Below are 27,260 nucleotides of genomic sequence, written 5' to 3' on the forward strand. Positions count from 1 at the left end.
CCAGAAAAGAGACTGACTGACTGGGCAGTAATGAGCTCTTGGTCCAGTTGACCGTAAGACCCAGGCTTTCCAGATGGCTGAGAAGCACTGTTCTGTGAGATATAAGTTCTTTCTCTGACTATGCCAGAATCAGCCAATCATCCAGATAGTTCAAAATCCGCATACCCCGATTTCTCAGGGGAGCGAGGGCCGCGTCCATGCACTTCGTGAATGTACGGGGTGCTAAAGACAGGTCGAACGGCAGGACGGTGTATTGATATACCTGACTGTCGAAGGTGAATCTCAAGAATGGCCTGTGACGGGGTATAATCTGAATCTGAAAGTATGCGTCTTTCAGATCGAGAGAAATAAACCAGTCCCTCGGGCGAATTTGCGTGAGTATCTGTCTGGTTGTGAGCATTTTGAACGGTCTCCTCATGAGAGCTTTGTTCAAATATCTCATATCTAAGATACAGTGAGGAAAAGAGACAATATCAAAGTGAGACCTACAGTGAGGAAAATAAGTATTTGAACACCCTGCTATTTTGCAAGTTCTCCCACTTGGAAATCATGGAGGGGTCTGAAATTGTCATCGTAGGTGCATGTCCACTGTGAGAGACATAATCTATAAAAAAAAATCCAGAAATCACAATATATGATTTTTTAACTATTTATTTGTATGATACAGCTGCAAATAAGTATTTGAACACCTGTCTATCAGCTAGAATTCTGACCCTCAAAGACCTGTTAGTCTGCCTTTAAAATGTCCTAAAATTTATTATCCTAAATTAGATGCACCTGTTTGAGGTCGTTAGCTGCATAAAGACACCTGTCCATCCCATACAATCAGTAAGAATCCAACTACTAACATGGCCAAGACCAAAGAGCTGTCCAAAGACACTAGAGACAAAATTGTACACCTCCACAAGGCTGGAAAGGGCTATGGGGAAATTGCCAAGCAGCTTGGTGAAAAAAGGTCCACTGTTGGAGCAATCATTAGAAAATGGAAGAAGCTAAACATGACTGTCAATCTCCCTCGGACTGGGGCTCCATGCAAGATCTCACCTCGTGGGGTCTCAGTGATCCTAAGAAAGGTGAGAAATCAGCCCAGAACTACACGGGAGGAGCTGGTCAATGACCTGAAAAGAGCTGGGACCACCGTTTCCAAGGTTACTGTTGGTAATACACTAAGATGTCATGGTTTGAAATCATGCATGGCATGGAAGGTTCCCCTGCTTAAACCAGCACATGTCAAGGCCCGTCTTAAGTTTGCCAATGACCATTTGGATGATCCAGAGGAGTCATGGGAGAAAGTCATGTGGTCAGATGAGACCAAAATAGAACTTTTTGGTCATAATTCCACTAAACGTGTTTGGAGGAAGAAGAATGATGAGTACCATCCCAAGAACACCATCCCTACTGTGAAGCATGGGGGTGGTAGCATCATGCTTTGGGGGTGTTTTTCTGCACATGGGACAGGGCGACTGCACTGTATTAAGGAGAGGATGACCGGGGCCATGTATTGCGATATTTTGGGGAACAACCTCCTTCCCTCAGTTAGAGCATTGAAGATGGGTCGAGGCTGGGTCTTCCAACATGACAATGACCCGAAGCACACAGCCAGGATAACCAAGGAGTGGCTCTGTAAGAAGCATATCAAGGTTCTGGCGTGGCCTAGCCAGTCTCCAAACCTAAACCCAATAGAGAATCTTTGGAGGGAGCTCAAACTCCGTGTTTCTCAGCGACAGCCCAGAAACCTGACTGATCTAGAGAAGATCTGTGTGGAGGAGTGGGCCAAAATCCCTCCTGCAGTGTGTGCAAACCTGGTGAAAAACTACAGGAAACGTTTGACCTCTGTAATTGCAAACAAAGGCTACTGTACCAAATATTAACATTGATTTTCTCAGGTGTTCAAATACGATGACAATTTCAGACCCCTCCATGATTTCTAAGTGGGAGAACTTGCAAAATAGCAGGGTGTTCAAATACTTCAAAATAAATTCCTTCTTGGGCACGAGGAAGTAACGGCTGTAAAAGCCTGACTCGCTCAGAGAAGGAGGTACCGGTTCTATGGCCCCTTTGCACAGCAGTTTCGCTATTTCTGCGCGGAGTAGGTGTACTACTTCCATATTCACTCTCGTCTCGGTCCGTGCTCGAAAGCGCGGGGGACGGCGAGCGAACTGTAGCGAATAGCCCTGTTTTACTGTGCTCAGCACCCATTCTGACACACCTGAAATAGCTTCCCATGCTTTTGCATGTACAGCTAAGGGCAGAATGGCCTCCGGGTTTCGATCGCCGCACTTCGTGGGGTCGAGAACCTGAATCAGAGGCATGGGCGCGGAGCGTGCTCTCTCGGTGCTTGAATACGGCGGCTCGCTAACAGCGATGGCTGGTCGTTTTACACACGATGTCCCGGTTGCTATGGACGGGGAGCATTTTGTGGGAAAACCGGGACGCGCGAGCAGCGCCGGGGGGTAAAGTGTTTGTCAGTAAGTGTGAGCGCTCGTGAGCGGGCACAGGACTTACATTCATAACATGACCGAAGAGGTAACTTTGGCCGTGTAACAGAGCGGGCAGTGAGTAGGTGTGGGCACAGGTTCGTGGGCACTTTTACTACATTTAACACTCGAGCAGCATTTGCCAGCTTTATGAGAGTGGGCTCTGTGAGAGACACGGGGGTTATCATGCTTGTGTGTAGGGGTGAACATAGAGACGTGGGCACATTTTCTACACTTAAAACGCCAACGGCGTGAGCCGGATAACCAGGCATTTTGAGATTTCTCTGGATCGCCGTGAAAACGGCGGTTGCGTGCAGGCGAGCGGGTAGTGTTACCGGCTCGTTGGCTGCAAAAAACACTTCTGCAGTAGCCTTTCTTAAGGGGACTGACAAAGCGGGACATTTCGGCAGTGGTCCAGCCGCGGCGGGACTCAATCGTCTCTTCCTCCTTGCGGCCGCTAGGAGGACTTCGTGTGCTCAGGCTTCAATGCGATCTTAGGCCGGGGTCCCCGCGGGGGAGGTGGCCTGTGACGGCTGGATGAGCGTGATCTGGGGCGGCCGCCCTGTTGTCGCTGCGAAGACGCAGGCTGGGCTGGACGCTGGTTAGAGCTTCGCGCAGGAGGCTGATCTCGAGAGCGGCCTGCAGCTGAGCTAGAGCGTCGAGGCAGGAAAAGGTTCATGGCCTGCGTGGTCTTCTGTACCTCCGAGAAACGGTCGACAATCACGTTTACCGCTGGGCCGAAGAGACCAGTGGGGGAGAGCGGTGCATTGAGAAATGCGGCGCGCTCAGATTCCCTCATGTCAGCGAGCGTCAACCAGAGGTGCCTCTCTGTGACGGTGAGCGAAGACATGCACCTTCCTATAGCCTGAGCCGCGGATTTAGTAGCGCGGAGGGAAAGATCCGTCGCGCTTCGTAAATCCGTGATGACAGTTGGGTCCGGGTTGGGTCCGAGAGCTGATGTGGTCCTGCAGGCTTTGGACGGGAGGGCAGCCTTTGAGTGCCATCCCACAGAGGGTGGACAAAGGTGCGCTGCTACCGCCTCCTCCACTGGGGGGATAGTGTTGTATCCCTTCTCGGCAGCACCGTCAACCTGGGAAAGTGCCGAGGAGACGTGTGAGTGGAGTCTCGCGGAGAATGGTGCATTCCATGACTTAGAAAGCTCCGCGTGGAGCTCCAGCAGGAAGGGTGCAGACCTGGATGCGGGCGCTTGGCGGCGGCGATGCAGAAAGCAGCCGTCGAGTCTGTTAGGCGCGGGCTCCTTAGGCGGTGACCACTCAAGGCCAAGCTGGTCGACGGCCTTATAAAGGAGGCGCATTAGTTCTGCGTCCACGCTGGCCCGCGTCCGGCCGGACTCCTGGACAGAAGAGGAGGCAGAATGGTGAGAACCGGACCATTCCTCGCTGTCCGAGGCCAGGATGGAGCAGCTGTCACCGGCGGCATCTCCTTCCGCTTCATCCCCTGAGGCGGCGGCAGTGAGGGCCAAGGCTGGCAGCTGCACGTCCGGGAGGGGGGGCGGAGAAGGAGAGAGAGAGGCTCCGGCGAGCTCTTGAATGCCACATCAGACTCTGGTGGCCTCTGGGAGCGGCGCTTCTTCTTGCGCGGTCCAGCAGAGACGGGCGGAGTGACATCTTCGGCGTCGAACACTTCAAGTCGAGCCTGCAGGGTCGACATTGAAAGTTCTTCGCAATGAACGCAGCCTCCCGAAGAGAGAGCGAGGGCTGCGTGTTCTCGACCCAGGCAGAGAGCGCAGATCACGTGGCGGTCTCCGGCGCTGAGCGGGGCTCGGCAAGAGCCACAGGAACTGCGAGGCATTTTTAGAAAACGCCTCACGCTCTTTTAGCCAGAAAAGCGTGTGTCACAGCGGAGAACACACACAGTAGAGCAATAAAGGATACTTGTCGCCGGATAGCGCGGCAGGTACGGATGGCTGAAGGCGGCGAAGACGACTGGCTTCTCCAGACGCTTTCCTCTGCTTGCTAGTCGCTTAGTTCAACGGCGGCGGCTTCTCTCAGGATTCAGTGATGCGTAAAACTTCGCTGAAGAGATGAAAATCAGGGAAGCAGCCCCCGAGCCCTTCCTTATATACGCTAAGCCACGGCCATTCTCGCGGGCTCTGACGCGTGAGGGCGTGACATCACGCGGGGCTCAGTGGTAGGCTGCTGCAGTTGCCGCAGGCCAGCCAATGAGCGCACTAGACAGCTCGCTCTAGGTCTGCGAGCTGCTGCACTGCGTTGACAATAAATACAAAATTATAAAAATAAATACTTCATATCTCTAGAAAAGATGACTTTACCCGTAGCGTAAGCAACTTACGCAATACGAGAGAACCTCTCGTAAGAGAACTTACAAGTATACTTCCAGTATAAAACTAAGTTGTTTACTGAGAGTATACTTCAAAGTGTACTGGTCATAAACTAAAAAATGTGCTACAAGTATTTGATTAGTGAACTATCAGTATACATATAAGCTCACTTGATGTGTACTTATTTATGTAAGGGTAGGGTTAGGACTAAATCTTCAGACAGGAATGTTGTTCCAAGATCAACGATATATGTTGATCCAGGAACATGTCTTACCTAGCAAAATCACGATGACCCCTACAAAGCACAGTGGATTGTGGGCAATATTAGCCATTAGAGTGTACACGGATACACACTTCAAAATCTACCAGAAATAGAACACCATACATTTTTTATTTTTTTATTTTTTTTAGCATACTCTTTTCAACATATACTATGTTTTGGGACACATTTATTCTAATCTCACAAAATATTTAGGATGGATAGTATTGGGATGCAGGGTCGGAATTGAACTTCGACGGTTGATGATGACGTAGAACAAGAACACAAGGACGCAAGATCGCAAATGAACACATATTAAGAAGTGGCCCTTGTTTTTTCATCTCCATGTGTGAATTTCAAAGCTAACATGATATGAAGATGATTGGCCTTTTAAAACTATAGGAAAACAAATTATTCATTTTACCCTGGTAATATCTCTAAAAACAAAAATGTTTCGGTCTTGTTATAGTGCTTAAGTACTTTGAATAATTTAACCATCCCAGCCAGCTTCTTGACCCTGTTGGCAATATTTTTTCCGATTTGTATCAAGTGTAAGTGAGTCGCAGGGAGTAGAGAATACAGGCGGCAACTGCAAGTGACGTCACTTGCAGAGGAAGTGCAGGTGACTTCAGTCGGACTCTTCTCAATATATTGCATACAAAAGTTGCAACCAGATGCACATATTCCTCAACACACAAAACTCAGACATGGTGATGATCAACAATTGTAATTAAGTAAAAATATGAAAAATATAAAACTCTAAACTATAATATGACAGCTAAATAACAGTGACATAAACAGCAGCAGCATAAATCAAGCTAGAAAATGCAAAGCATAACAAAAGTTGTTACTTAGATTCTCAAGTACTTGTTGTCCCAACTTTCCAAATTGAGTTATCTGAGCAAACAATTGTACATTGAGAAATGTTGCTCGCTTTCTTAAATCTTAAATGTTGGGTTAAATTTCCACTAATATTGCTTATTGAGTGTTTTGTTTTGTTTTGTGACCAAAGGCCTGACAGTTTCATAAATTGTCCAATAGATGTCACTAAAAATCTGTATAATAATCCAGCATGTGTTTCATTCCGGTATTTTCTTTAAAGATGTTCTGTAATTTTGCTGGAAAATGCTGTTTTGTGGTTCCATAAGTTTAGAAAATCCTGAAAATCTTAAAACTGAAAAATCTTACAAAGCTAACAGCAACATTATTTACTACTTATTTTTACTTTACAGATCTTTGTTTTACTGATTCAAATATCCATACAAGAATTTGATATTTTAATGGTTACATTTTTACTTTTCATTGCTTTATTAGTAACATTAGAATTCTGCTTGGCACAAAAAAAAAATTGAATTATTAACAACAACAACAACAACACTTAAATATAATAACATATCATATGGTGAAATGAAAAAATCATACAAAAATATTGATAGGATTGGCTGCCGCTGTACTGTAGCCTACTGAGTTCTCAAATACTTGCATACCAACCTCTACATATAAAACTGGGAGTGCCACCATGTATAAGGTCATCATTGTCAGGCAATATGAACGGACACCTCTGCTGGACTTCAAGACAGTACTGCTCACAGGGAATCTTATGACTGCAGCCTGACTGAGGACTCTGGAAATACTGAGCACAGAGCCAGGGCTTGTAGACAGTCTGCAGAGAAAGCAAGCAAGAAAGAAACAAATAAACAAAGTGAGTGAATGAATGTAAACCATTCAACTTTTAAAACAATGACGCTGTAGGTTGGATTTAACACATTATTTATACAGTAAAATCCCTAAAGTACATTTACAATCCCATAGTTTTTACCACACTCTAGTTAGAGTTACTGACATTATTGTCACCACAGTGCCACAACAAGTGTATTTTTTTATTTGATATACAATGCAGTGACAAATTATAGCAAAGGACTTACAACAATATCCCCATCAATCAGTTGTGCAGTACGCACAGTGACCAGCAGATGGGAGGGTTCCACATCAGACCTGTTTGCTAGATTCATCATTAATCAGTCTCACAACAGCTCAGTTACTCAGATAATTGTGTCAGGACCGCTTCCCACGTACCGACTAGGACAAGAAAAGTTTAGTAGATTATTCGCGCTAAATGAATGGTTAATGTCATGGTGCAATGAGCAGAAACTGCTCTTTGTAAATAATTGTAATCTGTTTTGGGAGCGTCCTAGGCTTTTCCGTGCTGATGGCTTACACCCAAGCAGATTCGGAGCGGATCTTCTGTCGGATAACATCTCCAAAATGTTAAATACCTTTTGACTAGTAACCAAAAGGTATTTAACCTTTGACTAGTATTTTAATATACACGTAGATAATCCAATTGATGCGTTAGGGGCTGCGTTTACAGATTTATTAAACTCCTTTGGGGTCAAGCAAAACGTTACCGGACCAACTCATCGTTTTAATCATACACTCGATTTAATTATATCACATGGAACCGATCCAACCGATATAGATATCATTCAACAAAGTGATGATGTCACTGACCATTACATGGTAACTTGCATATTACGTACTCCTGTAATATATAATGCTGCGCTGCGTTATCGATCAGGCAGAACAATCCTTCCATCCACCATAGATCATTTTTCAAATTGCTTATCTGATCTGTCTCAGCTGCTCAGTGAACCCAAACAAACAGATGAACTAGAGGAATTAACTAGCACTATGAGCACCATTCTCTCTGGAAAATTGGATATTGTTGCACCCATTAGATTAAAAAAGGTCAGAGAGAAAAGTAAAGCACCATGGTACAACAATACTACGCATGTTCTAAAGAGAGAAACCCGTAATTTAGAGCATAAATGGAAACAAACTAATTTAGATGTCTTTAGAATCGCATGGAAAGACAGTATGTCACGTTATAAAAAGGCCCTAAAAGCGGCCAGGGCTGAGCACCTCCGCAAACTAATAGAAAACAACCAAAACAATCCTAGGTTTTTATTTACCACCGTGGCTAGACTAACAAATAAACAGATATCACCTGAACAAAATATTCCGTTACAGTTTAGTAGTAATGATTTCATGAAGTTCTTCACTGAGAAAATAGAAAACATCAGAACCACAATTGTAAACGTTCAATCCTCAATCGCGCCTTATAATTCAGCCTCAATTATCACCCCGCAAGAACAATTACAGTGCTTTACAACTATAGAACAAAAAGATTTAAATAAACTTATCACTTCATCTAAAACAACAACATGTTTATTAGATCCTATACCAACTAAACTACTGAAAGAAGTGTTACCTGTAGTGGAAGAGCCTCTCCTCAATATTATTAACTCATCTTTATCTTTAGGTCATGTTCCAAGAACATTTAAACTGGCAGTTATAAAACCTCTCATTTTAGAAACCACAATTAGACCCGCATAATCTAGCAAATTATAGACCCATTTCAAATCTTCCTTTTATGTCTAAAATATTTAAAAAAGTGGTGTCCGCTCAACTGGGCTCTTTCTTGCAAGAAAATGACATCTATGAAAAGTTTCAGTCTGGATTCAGACCGCATCATAGCACTGAAACTGCGCTCGTTAAAATTACAAATGATTTACTTTTAGCATCTGACCAAGGCTGTATCTCAATACTAGTTTTACTTGATCTTAGTGCTGCGTTCGATACTATAGATCACACAATACTCTTAGATCGACTACAAAATTATACTGGTGTTCAAGGACAAGCATTACGTTGGTTAAGATCATACTTATCTGACCGCTACCATTTTGTCTATTTAAATGGAGAAAAATCGATCATAACTCCAGTAAACTATGGAGTGCCGCAGGGATCTGTGTTAGGCCCTCTGTTATTCTCAATATATATGCTGCCACTTGGAAATATTATAAGGAAACATGGAATTAGTTTCCATTGTTATGCTGATGACACTCAAATCTATATTTCATCACGGCCAGATGAAAATGCTAAATTATCCAAATTGACAGAGTGTGTTAAAAATATAATAGATTGGATGACGCGCAATTTTCTTTTATTAAATCCAGACAAGACAGAGGTACTAATCATCGGTTCAAAAAACCGCCCACAAAACCTCTCACACTACAACTTTAACATAGTAGGATGTCCTGTAACTTTATCCTCTACAGTAAAAGACCTGGGTGTTATACTAGACTGCAACCTGTCTTTTGAAAATCATATTTCATATGTTACAAGAACAGCCTTTTTCCACCTTAGAAACATTGCTAAGCTACGTAACATGCTATCAGTTTCTGATGCAGAAAAATTAGTTCATGCATTCATGACCTCGAGACTAGATTACTGTAATGCTTTATTAGCCGGTTGTCCTGCATCCTCAATAAACAATCTACAGTTAGTCCAAAATGCTGCAGCTAGAGTTCTTACTAGATCAAGAAAATATGATCATATAACACCAATTTTATCATCACTACATTGGTTACCTATAAAGTTCCGTATTAATTACAAGGTATTGCTACTGACTCACAAAGCCCTAAACGGCTTAGCTCCAGTCTATTTAACGGATCGCCCTATAATCCATCGCGCTCTTTAAGATCACTAAATTCGAGGCTTTTAGTCATACCTAGGATACCCAGATCCACCAAAGGAGGGAAAGCATTTTCACATTTAGCTCCAAAACTCTGGAATAGTCTTCCTGATACTGTTCGTTGTTCAGACTCGCTCTCCCAGTTTAAAACTAGATTAAAGACGCATCTCTTCAGCCAGGCATTCATATAATACTTTTAATCTTACAGTTAAATCCGACCTCTAGTTCACAAACGCCAGAGGAGAACTGGCCCCCGACTGATCCTGGGTTCTCCCAAGGTTTTTTTTTCTCCATTAGGTCACCTGATGGAGTTTTTCGGTTCCTTGCCACTGTTGCCTTTGGCTTGCTCAGTTGGGGATATTTGATTTAATTAATCAATCAACAATACTATTGATCAGCATTACCAAACGTGGACGTTTTCCACTAGAAACAAGCATTGATGTATCATTTTAATTTAATACTGTGAAGCTGCTTTGATACAATCTGTATTGTGAAAAGCGCTATATAAATAAACTTGACTTGACTTGACTTGACTTACTTCAGTGACATACAAAGGCACAACCAGGTCATGCAGACCTCATATAAACAGTGTTGCTTTATGATCTTTGATAATCTAACCCAATACACCTACTGCATCATTACTGTGACAAAATTATAGTATCAAGCTATATATGAAGTGAGTTAAGAGCAAAGGAGCACAGTGGGCAGTGCAAGGGTGGGCAGAGGACTCCACAGTACTATAAGAATAGACTTTGCTAATTTACTTTGCCCTACATAGCGCACAGCTCAGCCTGCTGTTGAGGAAAGGTAAAGGAAGATGCCAGAGCATCCATGAATGGTGTGTGTGTGTGTGTGTGTGTGCGTGTGCGCGCGTGTGTGCGTGCGTGCGTGCGTGCATGCATGCATGCGTGTGTGTGTGTGTCTGTGTGTGTGTAAAGAGAACAGTAGGAATAGAAAAGCAGGTCGTCATTAGCACTGTCTGGCTGTCGGAGAATCTAGTACTGCAGTCTGATTTGTGAAGGCTGGTTTCTAAGAGGATTCTCCCTTCCCCTCTCTCACCCTTCTCAAAACGTCTTTAAAAACAAGACATCTGTAATAGAATAATAGGAAATGACATGCCATTGGGGGCTGCTGACCCATCTCACCCATCGCATGCCAGATGGAGGTGAAAAACAAATGTTTGGATTACTGTACGTCATATCATAAATCATAAAACATTTAAGAGTTTAGGAATGAAGCTTTTTGTGACATGGGACGTAACTCAATGTATGAAATGCATGAAAGATAAAGCATAGGCCTACATTAAAAGTCGAAAATTATTTCATCATTAAAATTTAATATATATATATATATATAAATATATATATATATATATATATATATATAGCTTTGTTCAGTAATCTCAGGTCTAAGATGGGGCGCATACCTCCATCCTCATCTCCCGGAGGAGAGGCTTCGCTTATGTCGCGGGTAATCGTCAAGGGAGGAAAAGAGCTCTTTTGCTGAGACATAATGTTTTATGTTTATTGAAACAGAACACAGCTGTTTTATAACATTGACAAAAACATTATCGGGCTTCACTGTAGGTTGCCGAGGGAACTCTGAGCTGGAACACGCCCTTTTCGCCGCAGGTCTGTTGTCGTGCACGGCCTGCGCTCTCTTCCTCCTGGCACGAACATCAGGAACGCTGCCCCTTCTTGTCCACCGGCCACCCTTGGCTGCTAGAGGCCGGATTCATGCCGAAACGGGGCTTCCTGAATTGCCTCTGGCGAAGCGGCGGTTCAGGCTTGCGCCACTCTCTCTCGCTCGGGGATGCGCGCCTAGCGTATCCAGCCGGACGCTGAGCCGAGGACGATCTAGACCTCGCTCTAGGGGGGGCTTGAGACCGTTTAGGTAGGAGATGCGGCATCATCTTCGACTGTTTCAAAGTCTCAGTGTACTTCTCAGAGATAGCCTCGACTGCAACGCCGAAAAGACCCAACGATATGACCTTACCGGTGCGTCCAGGAGCTGTTTCTTCCCAGCATCGCGCATCTCCATCAACGTCAGCCACAGGTGACGGTGCAAAACCAAGAGGCTGCCCATATTACGGCTGATACCCTGCACAACCTTTTTAGAGGTGGCCAGAGCCAGATCCGCGGCCGTGCGCAGCTTCCTGAGGGACTCGGGGTCCGGGCCTTCCTCGTCCTTCGGAGGGCGGTAACTGGCCTCAGCGTAGGTGAGAGGTTCTGACACGTGAGGGGGGCGTGGGCATTAGGCCGACACCAACTCCTCGACAGAGTCCATTGACGGAGCTTTCTGCAGTCTCCCGGCCCGCGGCTCGACGGCCAGCCTTGAATGAAGGATCTTGATAGGGAGTTCCTCACAGGCTTGACAACCTGATCCTTCGAGTGCCGCCTCCGCGTGGGCTCGACCCAGACACAGCACACACTGCTCGTGTGCGTCCGGGAAGTCGATAGGACCACCACACATGCGGCAAAGAGACATTTTTTTCTTCGTTTTTAAGCAAAAATCCGCCGGAATGCGAGAGGGGATAATCCACATTGTCCACTCTGTTTGCGTGAATCCACGGCGAAACCAGGCTCCAAGTGAAGATGAAAGATTCTGAGCCATTGGCTATTTGCAAGCAAAAGAGTTATTCAAATCAGGCTTCAGAATCAAAATGGATTTCCCCATACGTAATGTCGAGGGACCGACTCGATAAGAGAGATTTATGTCCCTAAACTGAAAGTCCATTCCACAATAATTTCCAAGCTAGGTTTAAGGTTTAGTGTACAGTAGGTGGACATTATTTGAAAATGGAGCATTAAGCTTTTAGCGCCACTCACTTTTAGCGCCACTGAATTGGACATTTTAATTCAGAGCTGTGGTGATACATACAAACTCCAACGCAAAAAAAAACATTGCCATATTCTCTCTGGATCAGACTAGAGGACACTGCCACACCTGCTGCCCTCTCCACTAACTTCACTTTCTCACACACCAATCGCCTGATCGGAAGGGATGGAGGTACTGGTTTTCTCATTTCAAACGATTAGAAATTTGATCCTTTACTACCTCTGTGTGACAACAGCTCATTTGAATCGCATTCAATTACCATGACTAGTCCTATTAAAATCCATTTTGTAGTTGTTTATCGTCCCCCAGGTCAGCTTGGCAGTTTCTTGGAGGAGCTTGATGTGCTACTCTCATCCTTCCTGGAGGATGGTACTCCTCTCATAGTTCTTGGAGACTTCAACATCCACCCAGAAAAACCTCAGGATGCTGATTTCCACGCTCTACTTGCCTCATTCGACCTCAAACGAGTATCTACTGAGGCTACTCACAAATCAGGTAACCAATTGGACCTTATTTACATGCGCTACTGCTCCACTGACCATACACTGGTCACTCCACTGCATACCTCAGATCACTTCCTCCTCACTCTCAACCTCAATCTGTCTCAGAACACAAAACACACTCCTCCACAGGTCACCTTTCGGCGAAACCTACACTCACTCTCACCCTCTCGTCTATCCTCTTTGGTCTCATCCACACTTCCTCCACCTGATCAGCTCTAAACACTAGATACTAACAATGCAACTGATACTCTTTTCTCCACTTTAACATCCTGCTTGGACAACTTTCCTCCAGGCCAGCCCTCTGCCCCCTGGTTATCTGATGTTCTCCGCGAACATCGTTCTAAACTCAGGGGTGCAGAGAGGAAGCGGCGCAAATCGAAAGATCCTACTGACCTTGGTCTTTATCAATCCCTCCTCTCTTCCTTCTCTGCTAATATCTCTACTGCTAAAATGACTTACTATCACAACAAAATTAACAATTCTTCTGACTCTCGCATGCTTTTCAAAACCTTCTCCTCTCTTCTCAACCCTCCTCCTCCTTCATCAACCCTAACAGCTGATGATTTTGCCACATTCTTCATAAATAAAACAACCACCATCAGCAGCCAATTTACCAAACCACAAACTGACACACACATCTTACCAGCTAACACACACATTCTACCCTCCTTCTCTCTGCTTTTTAGAGACAGAAGTCTCCAAACTCCTCCTTTCCATTCGTCCTACTACCTGTCTGCTTGATCCTATTCCCACTAATCTACTTCAAGCCATTTCTTCCTCAGTTGTACCCGCACTTACTCACATCATCAACACCTCTCTTCACACTGGTACCTTTCCCACAGCATTTAAGCAGGCTCGGGTTACCCCACTGCTTAAGAAACCCACTCTAAATCCAGCACATCTGGAAAATTACAGACTGGTATTCCTTCTTCCATTCGTCACGAAAACACTTGAACAAGTTGTTTTCAACCAGATCTCTTCCTTTATTACACAGAACAACCTCCTGACAACAACCAGTCTGGTTTCAAAAGCGGACACTCAACTGAGACTGCCCTGCTCTCAGTAATTGAAGCTCTGAGACTGGCAAGAGCAGCTTCCAAATCCTCAGTTCTCATCCTGCTAGATCTGCCTGCTGCCTTTGACACAGTTAACCACCAGATCCTCCTGTCAATCCTAAAGACGAAGGGCATCTCGGGAACCGCACTCCAATGGTTCAAACCAAATTGCTAGAACAGCCCGGTCCTGCACATTTGCCTTATACAACAGTAGGAGAATCAGGCCCTTCCTATCAGAGCATGCTACGCAACACCTTGTCCAAGCGCTTGTTCTATCCAGACTGGGCTATTGTAATGCTCTCCTGGTTGGTCTTCCAGCTTGCACTGTCAAACCTCTGCAACTGATCCAAAATGCAGCAGCTAAAGTGGTCTTTAACGAGCCAAAGAGAGCACACGTCACTCCTCTCCTCACAAATTTGCACTGGCTGCCAGTTGCCGCTTGCACCAAATTCAAGTCACTGACGTTTGCCTACAGAACAGCCACTGGCTCTGCTCCCTTTTACCTAAACTCATTACTTCAGACTTACTTGCCATCCAGAAACTTGCAAGTGAACGTCATCTTATGGTGCCATCTCAAAGAGGCACAAAATCTCTTTCTCGTGCCTTTACCTTAACTGTTCCCTGTTGGTGGAACGATCTGCCTAACTTGCATATTGTTGTCCTATTGTTAGTTTAACTGCTTCTATTGTTCTCATTTGTAAGTCGCTTTGGATAAAAGTGTCTGCTAAATGAATAAATGTAAATGTAAATTATTCACGTTCATCTGTTCCGGAAAAAAACTAAACGCTTTTAACGCCACTCACTGGACATTTCACTTTGAAACTGTTGCAAAATGTGCACAACAATTTTTTTTTGCCACAGGTACATTTTTCTAATGAGCCTGGGCTGGAATAATGACACTAATGTTTTCTGTATAGCTGCTTTATAGTTTAATTAATTTTGTTTAATAACTTATGAACTTTGCATCATTAATGCTGTTTTTTGTAACATTATTTTATATTTCTTACCCCTAATACAATACTCAGTTAAACAACGGGGGTACTCAGTTACTCAGGGGTAAACAACAGGTGCAATATCTCTAACAATATTTATTAAGAACCAGACTAACAAATGCACACAAACGCACATGCCTTAAATATCCAAACACTAGGGGCAAAAAAATAAATAAATAAATAAAACAAATAAAATAAGGATTCAACTTTACCATACCAAAAGGACTTCACCATAAATTTCACACATAAAAGGAAAGGCAAACAATATACATATTAGATCAACAACAACGAGAACACATGAAAACACAGCTTGTATCCAGCCGCTGGATGTAATGGCGTGCACCATTGTTCACCGCCGTCTCCCTCTTCCTGTTTCACTTCAGTCTTATATACACAATCAGGGGCACTATTAGAGCAACTAGGAACAGGTGTGAAGGGGCGGAATCTAACGACACTCAAAGAAAAGAAAAACAAATCAGAACACAAAAACAGATAACGTTACAAAACACAAATACAACCCTCACCACGAGGCTCAGGCCGTAACAGTTATTGAACTTAACTGAATCAACAACAACTAAATGAGCTGAATATTGACCAAATGTTCTTCTGTACAGCAGCTTTACATCTGAAATATAATTATTTTCATAATTTTGCAACATTAACACTATTTTTCTGCTGATTACTGTGAAGCTGTCAGAAGAGTGCAGACCAGGGGCCCGTTTCAGTAAGGAGGCTCAACCAACTCTGAGTTGAAACTTGAACTCTGAGTTGACTTACCCTGAGATGGGAAACTCTGAGTTTTCGGTTTCAGAACAGCTGAAATGAGTTAGTTCAATCAACTCTAAGTTGACTGACTCTGAGTTAAGCGTGTGCACCACAACTATAAAAAGCCATTATCAATGGAGCGCAGATATTATGAGTCACCATGGCAACGGCGCCAGACAAAAAGAGGTCTTCATATTTTTCACCAGCAGAACTGGATGTGCTTATGCAAGCATATGGAGAGTACGAACATATATTTAAAAAAAAAAAGCAACACGGCTGCAGCAGCGAAGGACAGACAGTTAGCTTGGGAGAAAATAGCTGCTCGAGTCAATGCGTAACTTTACATTTGAATGTCTGTTATAGCCTACAGTGTTGTGTGTAATTAATTACTAAGTAATCTAAAAACTGTAATTTAATTAAAGGGATTACTCTGTAATTTAAAGTAAAATCTGATGTAATTGCATTAAATGCTGCATAGACTATAAAGCAATTCGGTATAAAACAATAGTGGATTTAACATCAAATTTTTAAAGATATATTTTTTCAAGAATAATTCATGCAATTGTATAATGTTTATTTGAAAGCATTAAAAGTGCAGTTTCTTGTCTCTCCCTGTATTGTTCAAGTGGTTGAGGTTGATAAGGGATTTAGAAAGTAATTAGCAATAAGTAGACCAATACTTTCTAGAGATAGTAATTATTACATTAATCTAATTACACTGTTGAAGATGTCATTTGTAGTTAGTAATACAAGCAGTGTTGTGCAAGTTACTTCCAAACTGTAATACATTATACATTACTTGTTACTGTTATTAAAAAGTAATTCTTTACCTTACAATATTACTGTTTCAGAATTTTAATGCGTTACATTACTCCTGTATTACTTTTGAGTTACTTTAACCAAAATAACTACAGAAGTAGAACTTAACATTCTAAAATGACTAGGGCTGTAAAGATATGCGATATGAAACCGCGACACTCAGATTCATGAACCTGTGTCGGTGTGCGGTGTGAGAAGGCAGAATCACGACACACCCCACACGTCCAGATCCAAAGCTACCACATCTTTAAATTACTTTTAGTATTATTTGAAATTAACATTATAAAATACGTAGACCTACACCACAAAACTAGTTGAGAATAAATTATTTAAAATTGGGCAATTCCAGCGTTATGGACGTGACATTTGCAGTAAAAACTTGAAATATAAATTCTCAGAAAATGCATTTAATACCAATATATTGAAACGTCTGTTTATACATCCATATGCTACTCCCTTAATAAAGGAGTCCAGACATTAGAAAAATATACACACATGCATTTTATATTTAATATGAGGGAAATAGCGTGACACAAAAAATCTTTAACTTTTAGGTAGGCTATAGCAAAAAATTTTTTAGTAATTCTGTGAATTACACTAAGCAAACCAAAAGTAGGCCTAATACTACCCACCGTATGAAGAAGGGTTGGCTCTCCACAGAACATAATATATTCATTTTATTTTATTTTATTTTATTTTTCGTGTTCGCATTTATGAGGAAAAAACGATGTTAAAGCGTTCTGAGTGCCGCTGAAAGCGGCACTAAAGACTGCTTAAGGTTTCACAGAGACCTCAAACAGCACAAAGCCTTTCTTTAAAGTGAATTTCGTTTTGTATTAATTGTATCTTAATTTTAATCAATGATTCATCTACCATTGCCTGGATTTAATAAGTAAGAAGTAAATATAAGTAGACAAGAGATAACCAGGACACGGAGGCGCGGGCGTCTCATGAATGAACCGAAAGTCAGCGTCTACTTGCCTCACTCACAGTCAGACATGTCTACTTTTAAACAGAACAATTCAAAACGAAAGAAAACGGACTGCTCTCTGGTTAGAAAGAAAACACAGTAGAGCAAACAGAGCAATGCGCATACATACATCCCGCGAATGTACAGTCTTCTTCTACCATATTCTCCCATTAACCGCTTTTCCACTGGCCAGCGCGAGCACAGAGACCAAAATCATGATCGCGGCACTCCTGTAAAACCTGCCCTAAACACGCTTTTACTGGACTATGTCACACAATACAAAGGTACACCAGCAAGAGGGAGATGAATGAAATAAATCGTATATAGATATAAATATATCAGAAGCTGTCATTTAGTTATATTAGTTATATTAATTATTTACAAACTTGGACACCACACGCACGGCTATTGACTGACCACGAACAGGTAATAACTTGCATTTTTCATTCGTTAATGTCTCACGCGGTCTGGCTGTATTTATTTTTTTATTTTTTTATTTTTTGAACAATTAAATTTTGGGCTAAAAGTGTGTTGTAACGCATGCGTGTACATGTACCGAGTAAAATATTACTGAAAATTTATTAGTAATGCCTTACACTACTGCGTTACAACAAAAAGTAATAAGTTACTGTAATACATTACTTTTGTAACGCATTACTCCCAACACTGAATACAAGTAACTTGCCCAACTGTTATAATATCAGAGGTGAAACTGGAAGAACAGTATGTTATTCAACCTAATTTTAATTTTCATGTAGGTGCAATCCTGCAGGTGTTAAAAGAACATGGCAGCAGCTGAAAATGAAATATAAAAACATAATTCAATCAGGTAAGGCTTGAGCATATCATGGTTGTAGTCTACCTGACTTTACAAACATTTGACATATTAAATAACTAAATAGCATCCAGTGTCTAGCAGTGCATCAGCATTTTTGGCATAGGTCTAAATGTTCATTCTCATTTGACTATTCAGCCTAGAGTTCTCAACGGGTCGGGTCGGCCCAACAAACCCGACGGGACCCGTGGGTTCGGGCCGGGTTCGGGTCGAAAATATAATCAAATGACTCGGGTCGGGTCGGGTCGGACCTCGGGCTTAATCTTTTCCGCTCAGTGAAAAAAAACAAAAAAACATTTATTAATCATCGCTGCTGTTCACCGTAAAGAAAGTCTGGCTGCTGCGTGCAACGTGCATTATGGAGAGGGGCGGGGGCAGACCTGACGCCGCTGCGTGCTCGACTTTAGCCTGGAGAGAAGAAGATGGAGTTGGTGAAAAGTAAACTTGCCACAGGTGAATTCACCGTCGCTACTACAGCCTATTTATATATTTTAAAGTTTATTGTTTCAGTTGTTTGTATTGTTTGTATTGTTAAAAGGCGTGAACATTAAAGGTTGGTTTGAATTCCCGTCTGCTGGTCATGATAATACGTGTATGAGGAAAAAAAAATCGGGCCTGGCCGGGTTCGGGCAGATAATTCATGTTGATGTGTCGGGTTAGATCGGGTCCGGGCTTTAAAAGACACGGGCCGGGTCGGGTCAGGTTGTAATTTTCAGGCCCGTTGAGCACTCTAATTCAGCCAACAGAAAGAAGGCAGAGGCTCGCAAAACGAGGGGAGGACCTGCACCACCACCTCTGACAAATGCAGAGGAGATGGCCCTGAGTCTGAATGCTGGAAGGCCAATGGCTGAGGGAATTCCTGGAGGGACTTCATCAGAGCCAGTCACTCCAGAAGATTTAAGTGCCTTCATAAAATGTAAGAGGTCTACCTATGTGTTGTTCCCTTTCGTCCTGGGAACTCCAATGTGTCGTCGGGGGAGTTCCCTGACGAATTGGGATCACGCTAGGGAGACCAATTGCCTACGAGTGAATTAAAACGAGCCAATGAAAATTGGCATGCAGGATTTGCATTCCGCAGCCCGCCTACCAGCGCGGGTATAAAAAGGCGGAAGCAACGCATGCATAGTGCTTTTAGCTTCGGAGCCGACCGGTTGTGTCCTCTCTGAGTGAATGAGCTTTAAGATTGTATCTATCTTACGCTCTACGAGTCTGCTGTTTCGGGAAGGGATCTCTGTGTTGGCGTGACAGCGTTTCAGCGACCGCGCGATTTCCTGTCTGCCGGCTGCGTCTACACACTGTTAATTCAAAAGCTGTTTTCACAGCTGGTAAACGGTTGAGTGCGCACAGCGGGCTTGCAGTTTCCCCGCTGTGTTGCCGCGTTGGGTCCCTGTGTGCTTCAGCACAATAAAGAGAGTACTTTCTTCCTGAAAGAGCAACACGAGTGAAGATCGCGTCCTTTTCAGGATGACGTTTCACTCGTGTGTTTCTGGATGCGATCGTTTCCCGTCCTCATTTGACGGCCACGTTCATTGTTTCACATGCCTAATCAGTGTGTGAGACTACGTTCGTGGGTGGTTCATGTTCTCTCCGGAGTGCATGACCACGTCGGCACGTTGTTCGTCTCCCCTTTTTAAAGGCTCGAGCCGCTCAGCGTGCCGTGTGCCGTCGAGCGCCGGTTGACAGCGCGGGTTGTCACGGCAACCCAGCGCGCGTCATTCGGCGCTCAAGATGCGTGGTCAAGATCAAGACTCGCGTACCTCTATGAGGTGAGTCCCTTTGCTTATTTCCCGATCTAGTTTCTCTTCTGGTGCACCAGAGGAGGGCTACTTTGGCGAATAACATTGGTGATCTGAGGGTTACAGTGAGCATGAACCACTCACTCCTCTAGTGCATCGCAAACATGCTGAGACTGTGTTCGTGGGTGGTTTGTGCTCTCTACATGAGAGCATGACCACGTCGGCACGTTGTTCGTCCTGCCTGAGGGCTTGAGCGCTCAGCGTGCCGTGTGTCATCGAGGCGATGGCCACGTTCACTGTCTTGCATGCCTGGTTGACGGCCATGATCGCTGTTTCACATGCCTAATCAGTGTGTTGAGACTGCGTTCATGGGTGGTTCATGTTCCCTCATGAGTGCATGACCACGTCGGCACGTTGTTCGTCTCCCCTTTCTCGTAAAGGCTTGAGCCGCTCAGCGTGCCGTCGAGGCTTTGAATGGGATTTTGGTCCTTCTCATGAGGGACCAAGCATTTCATTCGGAGCCCCAGGGGAGGACAGATGTCGATCGCTACATCGGAGAGAGGGCTGTTATACTCTGAAAATGATGCTGAGTTCCTACTGTAATGGTATGTTCTCGTGCTGAAGATTCAGACTTGACAGCAACACTTCCTGGGTCTAAAGTGCCTGGATGCGTGTGAAAATTTTTGGCAGTATGGAAGCATTTTGGTGCCAATATGGCAAGCCAAACATGCCTAAATCTGCAGAAGTTTTTCCTCTCTCACTACCCCTGCACATTCAGTGCACATGGGTAGTTCTGATTCGGGGTGGAGCTGCGCTTAATGACTGACCGTGATTAGTCACAGCGCTGGCCCTCGGTCAGACGATGTCCACACTGGTGGTCCAGAAGCGCCTCAAAACCAGCCCGCTCGGAGTTCGTTTCCCCCCAGCAAAGGGAAGGGAAACGACCCTGAGAGGAGCGACCTGGAGTATGTGATGTCTGCTATTCGGGAGTGCGTGTCATCACCACTCCTTCCCCCGGGGGAGGGCCGGGTGGAGAATTTCATTTATGTTCCGCCGCTGGTCATCCAGTCAGCGGTACCCAAAGTTTGAGCAGTCCACTTCCTCTGAGTCACTCATGGGCCCCAGTGCTCAGATGACAGTGAGGGCTATGGCCTTGTCACTCTCATCTCACGCTGGGTGAGGAGGCGGAAACCAGGACTCGATGCCCCCGGGCCTCGCTCCTCGTTTCCCCTCACGGTCGAGTCTGGCAGACCAGTAAGACCAGTCTCCTCCGTCCGAGAGGGTCAGAATGGCAGTGCGCGCAGCCCCCGAATGGCGCCACTCCCGTTCCCCTCTCCCCAGCTCATGGATAGCAGTGACGCAGCCTCGGCTGCGTCGCTCCTGTCTGCAGCTGGGCCCGGAAGCGCAGAGACCAGGTCACGAGGAGTCAGGGCCTCGTTCCTCGTCTCTCCCCCTCCCCTTGCCACCGGGCAGCCCGCAGCAGAATGCCCACGGGCCTTCTCTGCCGTCTGCCCACAGGTGGAAGCAGGTTGGTGTCAAGTTAAAACGTCCAGACCCCGCTCTCGGTCGCTACAATGCCACCAGAGCCGGGTCCCTGTCTTCCACCTTGCTGCCCCTCCGCGGGTACGCCGGTGGTTCGGGTGGGTTTGTTGAGACGGTATCTGGAAGCCTGGCTAGTGCTTCCGGGTCCGTCCCGATGGCTCATCCGCACCATTCGGTTCGGCTATGCAATTCAGTTTGCACGCCGGCCTCCCAAGTTCAGGGTGCGGACCCGTGTGCGGTCAGTGGGTCCCCCTGTCTTGTGGGAAGAGATTGATGTCCTGCTGGCAAAGGACGCAATCGCGCCGGTCCCTCCTGCCGAGATGAGGTTTGGGCTTTACAGCCCCTACTTCATTGTACCCAAGAAAGGCGGTGGGTTACAGCCAATCCTGGACCTGTGAGTTTTGAATCGGGCCCTGCACAAACTCCCGTTCAATATGCTCACGCAGAAGTTCATTTTCGAATGCATCCGTCCCCAGGATTGGTTTGCAGCGATCGACCTGAAGGACGCGTACTTTCACGTCTCGATTCTTCCTCGACACAGACCGTTTCTACGGTTTGCTTTTGAGGGTCGAGCGTGTCAGTACAAAGTCCTTCCCTTCCGGCTGGCCCTGTCGCCCCGTGTCTTCACGAAAGTCACGGAGGCGGCCATTGTTCCCATGAGAAAACAAGGCATTCGCATTCTCAACTATCTCGACGACTGGCTCATTCTAGCTCACTTGCGAGGTGTTGTGCGATCACAGGGACATGATGCTTCGGCACTTCAGCCGGTTGGGGCTTCAGGTCAGCTGGGATAAGAGCAAACTCTGCTCCGTGCAGAGGATCTCTTATCTCGGTATGGAACTGGGCTCGGTCGCCTGGACTGCGCGCCTCACGGAGGAACGCGTCCAGTCAGTGCTCACCTGCCTCAGGTTCCTTTGAGGCAGGACAGCGGTTCCACTGAAACAATTTCAGAGGCTCCTGGGGCATATGGCAGCCGCAGCCGCAGTTACCCCGCGCTGTCGCCAAACCTTCTTCCCATGGTCGAACCCTGTGTTTCTACGGGCCGGAGTGCCCTTAGTCCAGGTTTCCAGGCATGCTGTGGTTTTCACGGATGCCTCTGCCATGGGTTGGGGGGCCACGTACAACGGGCATGCAGTCTCGGGTCTGTGGACGTGGCCCCAGCTGCATTGGCACATCAACTGCCTAGAGTTGCTGATTTGAAGTGTCTTCGGAGTCGCACAGGTAGACCTGTTTGCTTCTCCAGACACGACCCATTGCCAGTGGTTTTACTCCCTGACCGAGGGGGCCCTCGGCACGGACGCCCTGGCTCACAGCTGGCCCCGGGACCCGCGCAAGTATGCGTTTCCCCCAGTGAGCCATCTTGCACAGACCCTGTGCAAGGTCAGGGAGGATGAGGAGCAGGTCCTGTTAGTGGCGCCGTATTGGCCCACCAGGACTTGGTTCACGGAACTCATGCTCCTCGCGACAGCCCCTCCTTGGCCGATTTCTCTGAGGAAGGACATAGGGCACTCTATGGCACCCGCGTCCAGACCTCTGGAAACTCCATGTCTGGTCCCTGGACGGGACGCGGAGGTTCTAGATGGCCTGCCACAGGCAGTGGTAGACACCATCACTTCCGCTAGAGCCCCCTCTACGAGGCGCCTCTATGCATTGAAGTGGAACCTGTTCGTCGATTGGTGTTCCTCCCGTCAGGAGGACCCCCGAACTTGCCCGATTAGAGTCGTGCTTTCCTTCCTGCAAGATGGGTTGGAGCGAAGGCTGTCTCCCTCCACCCTCAAAGTGTATGTCGCTGCAATAGCAGCGCATCACGATGCAGTAGAAGGTAAGTCTTTGGGGAAGCACGACCTGATCATCAGATTCCTTAAGGGTGCTAGGAGGTTAAATCCACCTCGTGTTTTGCACCCTGTACCCTCTTGGGACCTAGCTCTGGTTCTTAGAGCTCTTCAAAGTCCTCCCCTTGAGCCCTTGTCAACAGTTGAGTTGAATATCCTGTCCATTAAGACAGTGCTCCTGTTGGCATTGGCTTCTTTCAAGAGGGTCGGGGATCTGCAGGCTTTTTCGGTCGACGAATCGTGCCTAGAGTTCGGGCCGGGCCTTTCTCATGTTGTATTGAGACCCCAGCTCGGATATGTGCCCAAGGTTCCTACCACTCCCTTCGTGGACCAGGTAGTGAACCTGCAATCGCTGCCCCAGGAGGAGGCAGACCCAGCCCTAGCTTTTCTCTGTCCCGTCCGTGCCCTGCGGGTTTATATTGACAGAATCGCAAAGCTTCAGGACCTCAGATCAGCTCTTTGTCTGTTACGGAGGCCAGCAGAAAGGGAAGGCTGTCTCCAAGCAGAGGTTAGCTCACTGGTTAGTGGATGCTATCACCCGAGCGTATGAATCTCTAGGTGAGCTTTGTCCTCCCAGGTTGCGTGCTCACTCTACTAGAGGTGTTGCCGCTTCCTGGGCTTTGGCTCAAGGCGCCTCGCTGACAGACATCTGTAGAACTGCGGGCTGGGCGACACCGAACACGTTCACTAGATTCTATAGCCTATAGTGGGGCGGCAGTGGCTCAGTGGTTCATGTAGGTTGTCTACAAACCGAAAGGTTGGTGGTTCAATCCCCGGTTCCACTTGACCAAGTGTCGAGGTGTCCATGAGCAAGACACCTAACCCCAGCTGCTCCCGACGAGCTGGATGGCGCCTTGCATGGCTGACACCGCCGTCGGTGTATGAATGAGTGAGTGAATGGGTGAATGTGAGGCAATGTAAAGCGCTTTGGTGGCCATAGGTCTGTGAAAGCGCTATATAAATGCAGTCCATTTACCATTTACCATTTACGTGTGGAACCTCTTTCCTCCCGAGTACTCACTAGGGCCAGTGGTGCGAGGGAATAGGTTGTGTCGGCTTGCTACGCCACTCCATGCCTCGGCCGGATATGTGCGTCTTTTGCTCCGTTGGCGCCCTACGTCGGTGAGCCTCGTGAGTTCCTCCATCACCCTTCCGGTGCCAGGCGTGGCGGACCGCCTGGCGCCAGGTCTGCTACCTCTAGTAGGAGTTGCTAGTAGACTGGGTGTTTTTTCCCGTGGTCTCTACGGTGACCCATGATGCCACGTGCAGTTCAGCCGTGTCTTCCCCTTGACAGACTCATTCTGTCGTCCCTGTTGAGTACACTCCCACTTCCCTCGGATTGGGACTACCTCAGGGACTGCCATATGTTTCACTACTCCAATGGGTTAGTACATATGTGTATTCCAGGCCTTCCTCAGGCAGGCTGGGCTTCCGCAGCATTCCTCCCCCCCTGGGGGTTAGGGCACGCTTTCCCAGTGTTATCCAAAATCCACTGTGCGGGTCTTGCGGAACAGCAGTGTGATTCCCTAGCTAGCTCCCGCAACTTATTACAAGAAACTGCTGCAGTGTAGCTTAGCTGGGCGCTGGAAGGGGCCAGCACCATGGCGTTTTACTAGGGATCCCAATTCGTCAGGGAACTCCCCCGACGACACGTTGGAGTTCCCAGGACGAAAGGGAACATCTCGGTTACGTATGTAACCCTCGTTCCCTGAGTACAGGGAAGTCCCGTCGCCATGTTGCTGTACCTTCGCGGAGGACTGGACACTGTTCGGCTCCTCAGCGAAAAGCACTATGCATGCGTTGCTTCCGCCTTTTTATACCTGCGCTGGTAGGCGGGCTGCGGAATGCAAATCCTGCATGCCAATTTTCACTGGCTCGTTTTAATTCACTCGTAGGCAATTAGTCTCCCTAGCGTGATCCCAATTCGTCAGGGAACTCCCCCGACGACACGTCTCAGGGAACGAGGGTTACATACGTAACCGAGACGGGTTTTTTTATATAGGCTATTTGTGATATTTCCATTTATTTTACTTTGGGATGGGTTTTTCGTTGGTCCCAACAGATTCTGACGGTAAAATCTGTCTTTTGGAGCCTCCTGTCCCAACAGAACCACAGGCAGTTGTACGTAGCCTACTCAATACACCAGAAATTATGACAAATAGTGTTATAAAGTGTTCTCATTATGCTCATCTTCACAGGATGATGGGGATGAAGAAACAGTTTCTGCTACCACAGAGAGGCCTGCAGAGGTAATGTTAATAGGATGTGTCTATCAAACAATCTACACATTCACATTTCTTCACCTTTTTTATGTGGAGTAGCCTATAGAATCTAAGTTTATATCCAAGTATAAACGGACATTCTTATCTCTCCCCCCCAGAGTGTGGAAGAACAGCAGGAGGACGGTCCATCAACTTCTGGTGCACAGATGAACACAGTTCAGTGATTTTCAGTAAATGCCACAGTTTAATTCTGTAGAATTTTAGAACTACATGATGTAACTGTAATCTACTGTATTTTCAGTTGCCAGTTAAGGAGTTATATAGACTTCTTATTAAAAAGATAGAAAAAAACAGCAAAGAACTTGTATACTTGGACCGCCAGATCCAAAAAGCAGATCTGGAAATCGAGATTCTGAAACTAAAGCTAGAGGTGAGTGCATGGTCACAGGTGAATTCTAAGAAGTATTGAAAATATATTAAAATCTTTTTTTTTATTTTTTTATTTTTTGAATGTGTAGGAAATAAAGAACACCATATAAATTGCTGTGATTTTGTGTTTATTCATTTTTTTATTTTGTGGTTGGTTGTGGTGGTGGATATAATGTGTATTAATCTGAGAAGACATTGCGGCATATCATATCCCGGACTACCCTTCCATCCTGGAAATCTGCCGGGTTGATGGAGTCTTCCTCTGGGTCTTGTATTTGTAGGGCAGGGTGTTGCTCCCCTCTAATTATGGCAATATTATGGAGAACAACACATGCCACAATAATGTCGCAGGCCCTTTCAGGGGTTACCCTGAGGTGATGTAGACACTGGAAACGTGCTTTCAGCAGGCCTATGGTCATCTCCACCCGGGCTCTCGTCCTGCAGTGTGCCACATTGAAGCGGCGCTGGGGGCCTGGTTCAGGTTCTGGGTAAGGGGTAATTAGTGTTGGTCGGCATGGGTAACCCCTATCTCCCAGCAGAAAGCCATCAATCTCTCCTGTAAGAAAGTTCACATTGTTTTAGAGCTGCATAGAAGTTCCCCTGTAAGTGTGCAGTGCATACATTGAAATACGTGCATTTACTTACCCCTTTCCAGTCTGTTGCTCAGGGTTGACTCCCGATACATTCGTGAGTCATGAACAGAACCGGGCCACTTGGCCTCCACATTTGTAATGAGATGTGCAGCATCACATATGATCTTGACAGTGCAAAAAATGAGACATGTTATAGTATTGTGATGTAGTCTTTGACCATTAGAAACAGTAGGCTGTCAGTGTACCTGCACATTAATACTGTGGATGGACCTCCTGCTGACATAGTCAGCTTTATTTTCGGAAGGTGCAATGATGGGAATATGTGTGCCATCAATGCATCCAACCACATTCGGAAATCCTAAAAGAAATTCTAATTATTATTTTACTTCCAGGGGTCGCAGCAAGATGCTCTTAACTGAACGTCATTTATCAGGTTAGCCTCATTTAAACCGATTTATACATCACTGACCTGCAATCCTGTGAAACTCCTCTTTGATGGCTCTCACGGGTTTGTGCCCAGGAAACAGCACAACAATTCTCAGAAAGCGCTTAAGAGC

At 45.8% G+C, this 27,260-nt stretch overlaps 2 protein-coding genes across 2 annotated transcripts in view; one reads left to right on the top strand and one right to left on the bottom strand.

Annotated features, from left to right (window-relative positions):
* The window catches only part of nalf1a (NALCN channel auxiliary factor 1a), a gene marked incomplete at both ends in the record, with an annotated part of 253,860 nt that overhangs the window by 41,087 nt on the left and 185,513 nt on the right, over window positions 1–27,260 (bottom strand). The window contains one exon of the mRNA XM_084106989.1: window positions 6,530–6,701. Within this exon, the coding sequence (XP_083963115.1) occupies window positions 6,530–6,701 (172 nt within the window). The remainder of the gene's footprint in view (window positions 1–6,529; window positions 6,702–27,260) is intronic.
* LOC311078257 (uncharacterized protein) lies at window positions 18,240–26,771 on the top strand. The gene is made up of 4 exons (XM_084106990.1): window positions 18,240–18,343; window positions 19,089–19,265; window positions 25,522–25,708; window positions 25,840–26,771. Exons 1-4 carry the CDS (start codon window positions 18,316–18,318, stop codon window positions 25,889–25,891), a joined length of 444 nt encoding a protein of 147 aa, XP_083963116.1. The 5' UTR covers window positions 18,240–18,315; the 3' UTR covers window positions 25,892–26,771.

Source organism: Abramis brama (genome assembly GCF_963993115.1).
Source record: "Abramis brama genome assembly, chromosome: 2".
Classification (NCBI taxonomy): Eukaryota; Metazoa; Chordata; class Actinopteri; order Cypriniformes; family Leuciscidae; genus Abramis; species Abramis brama.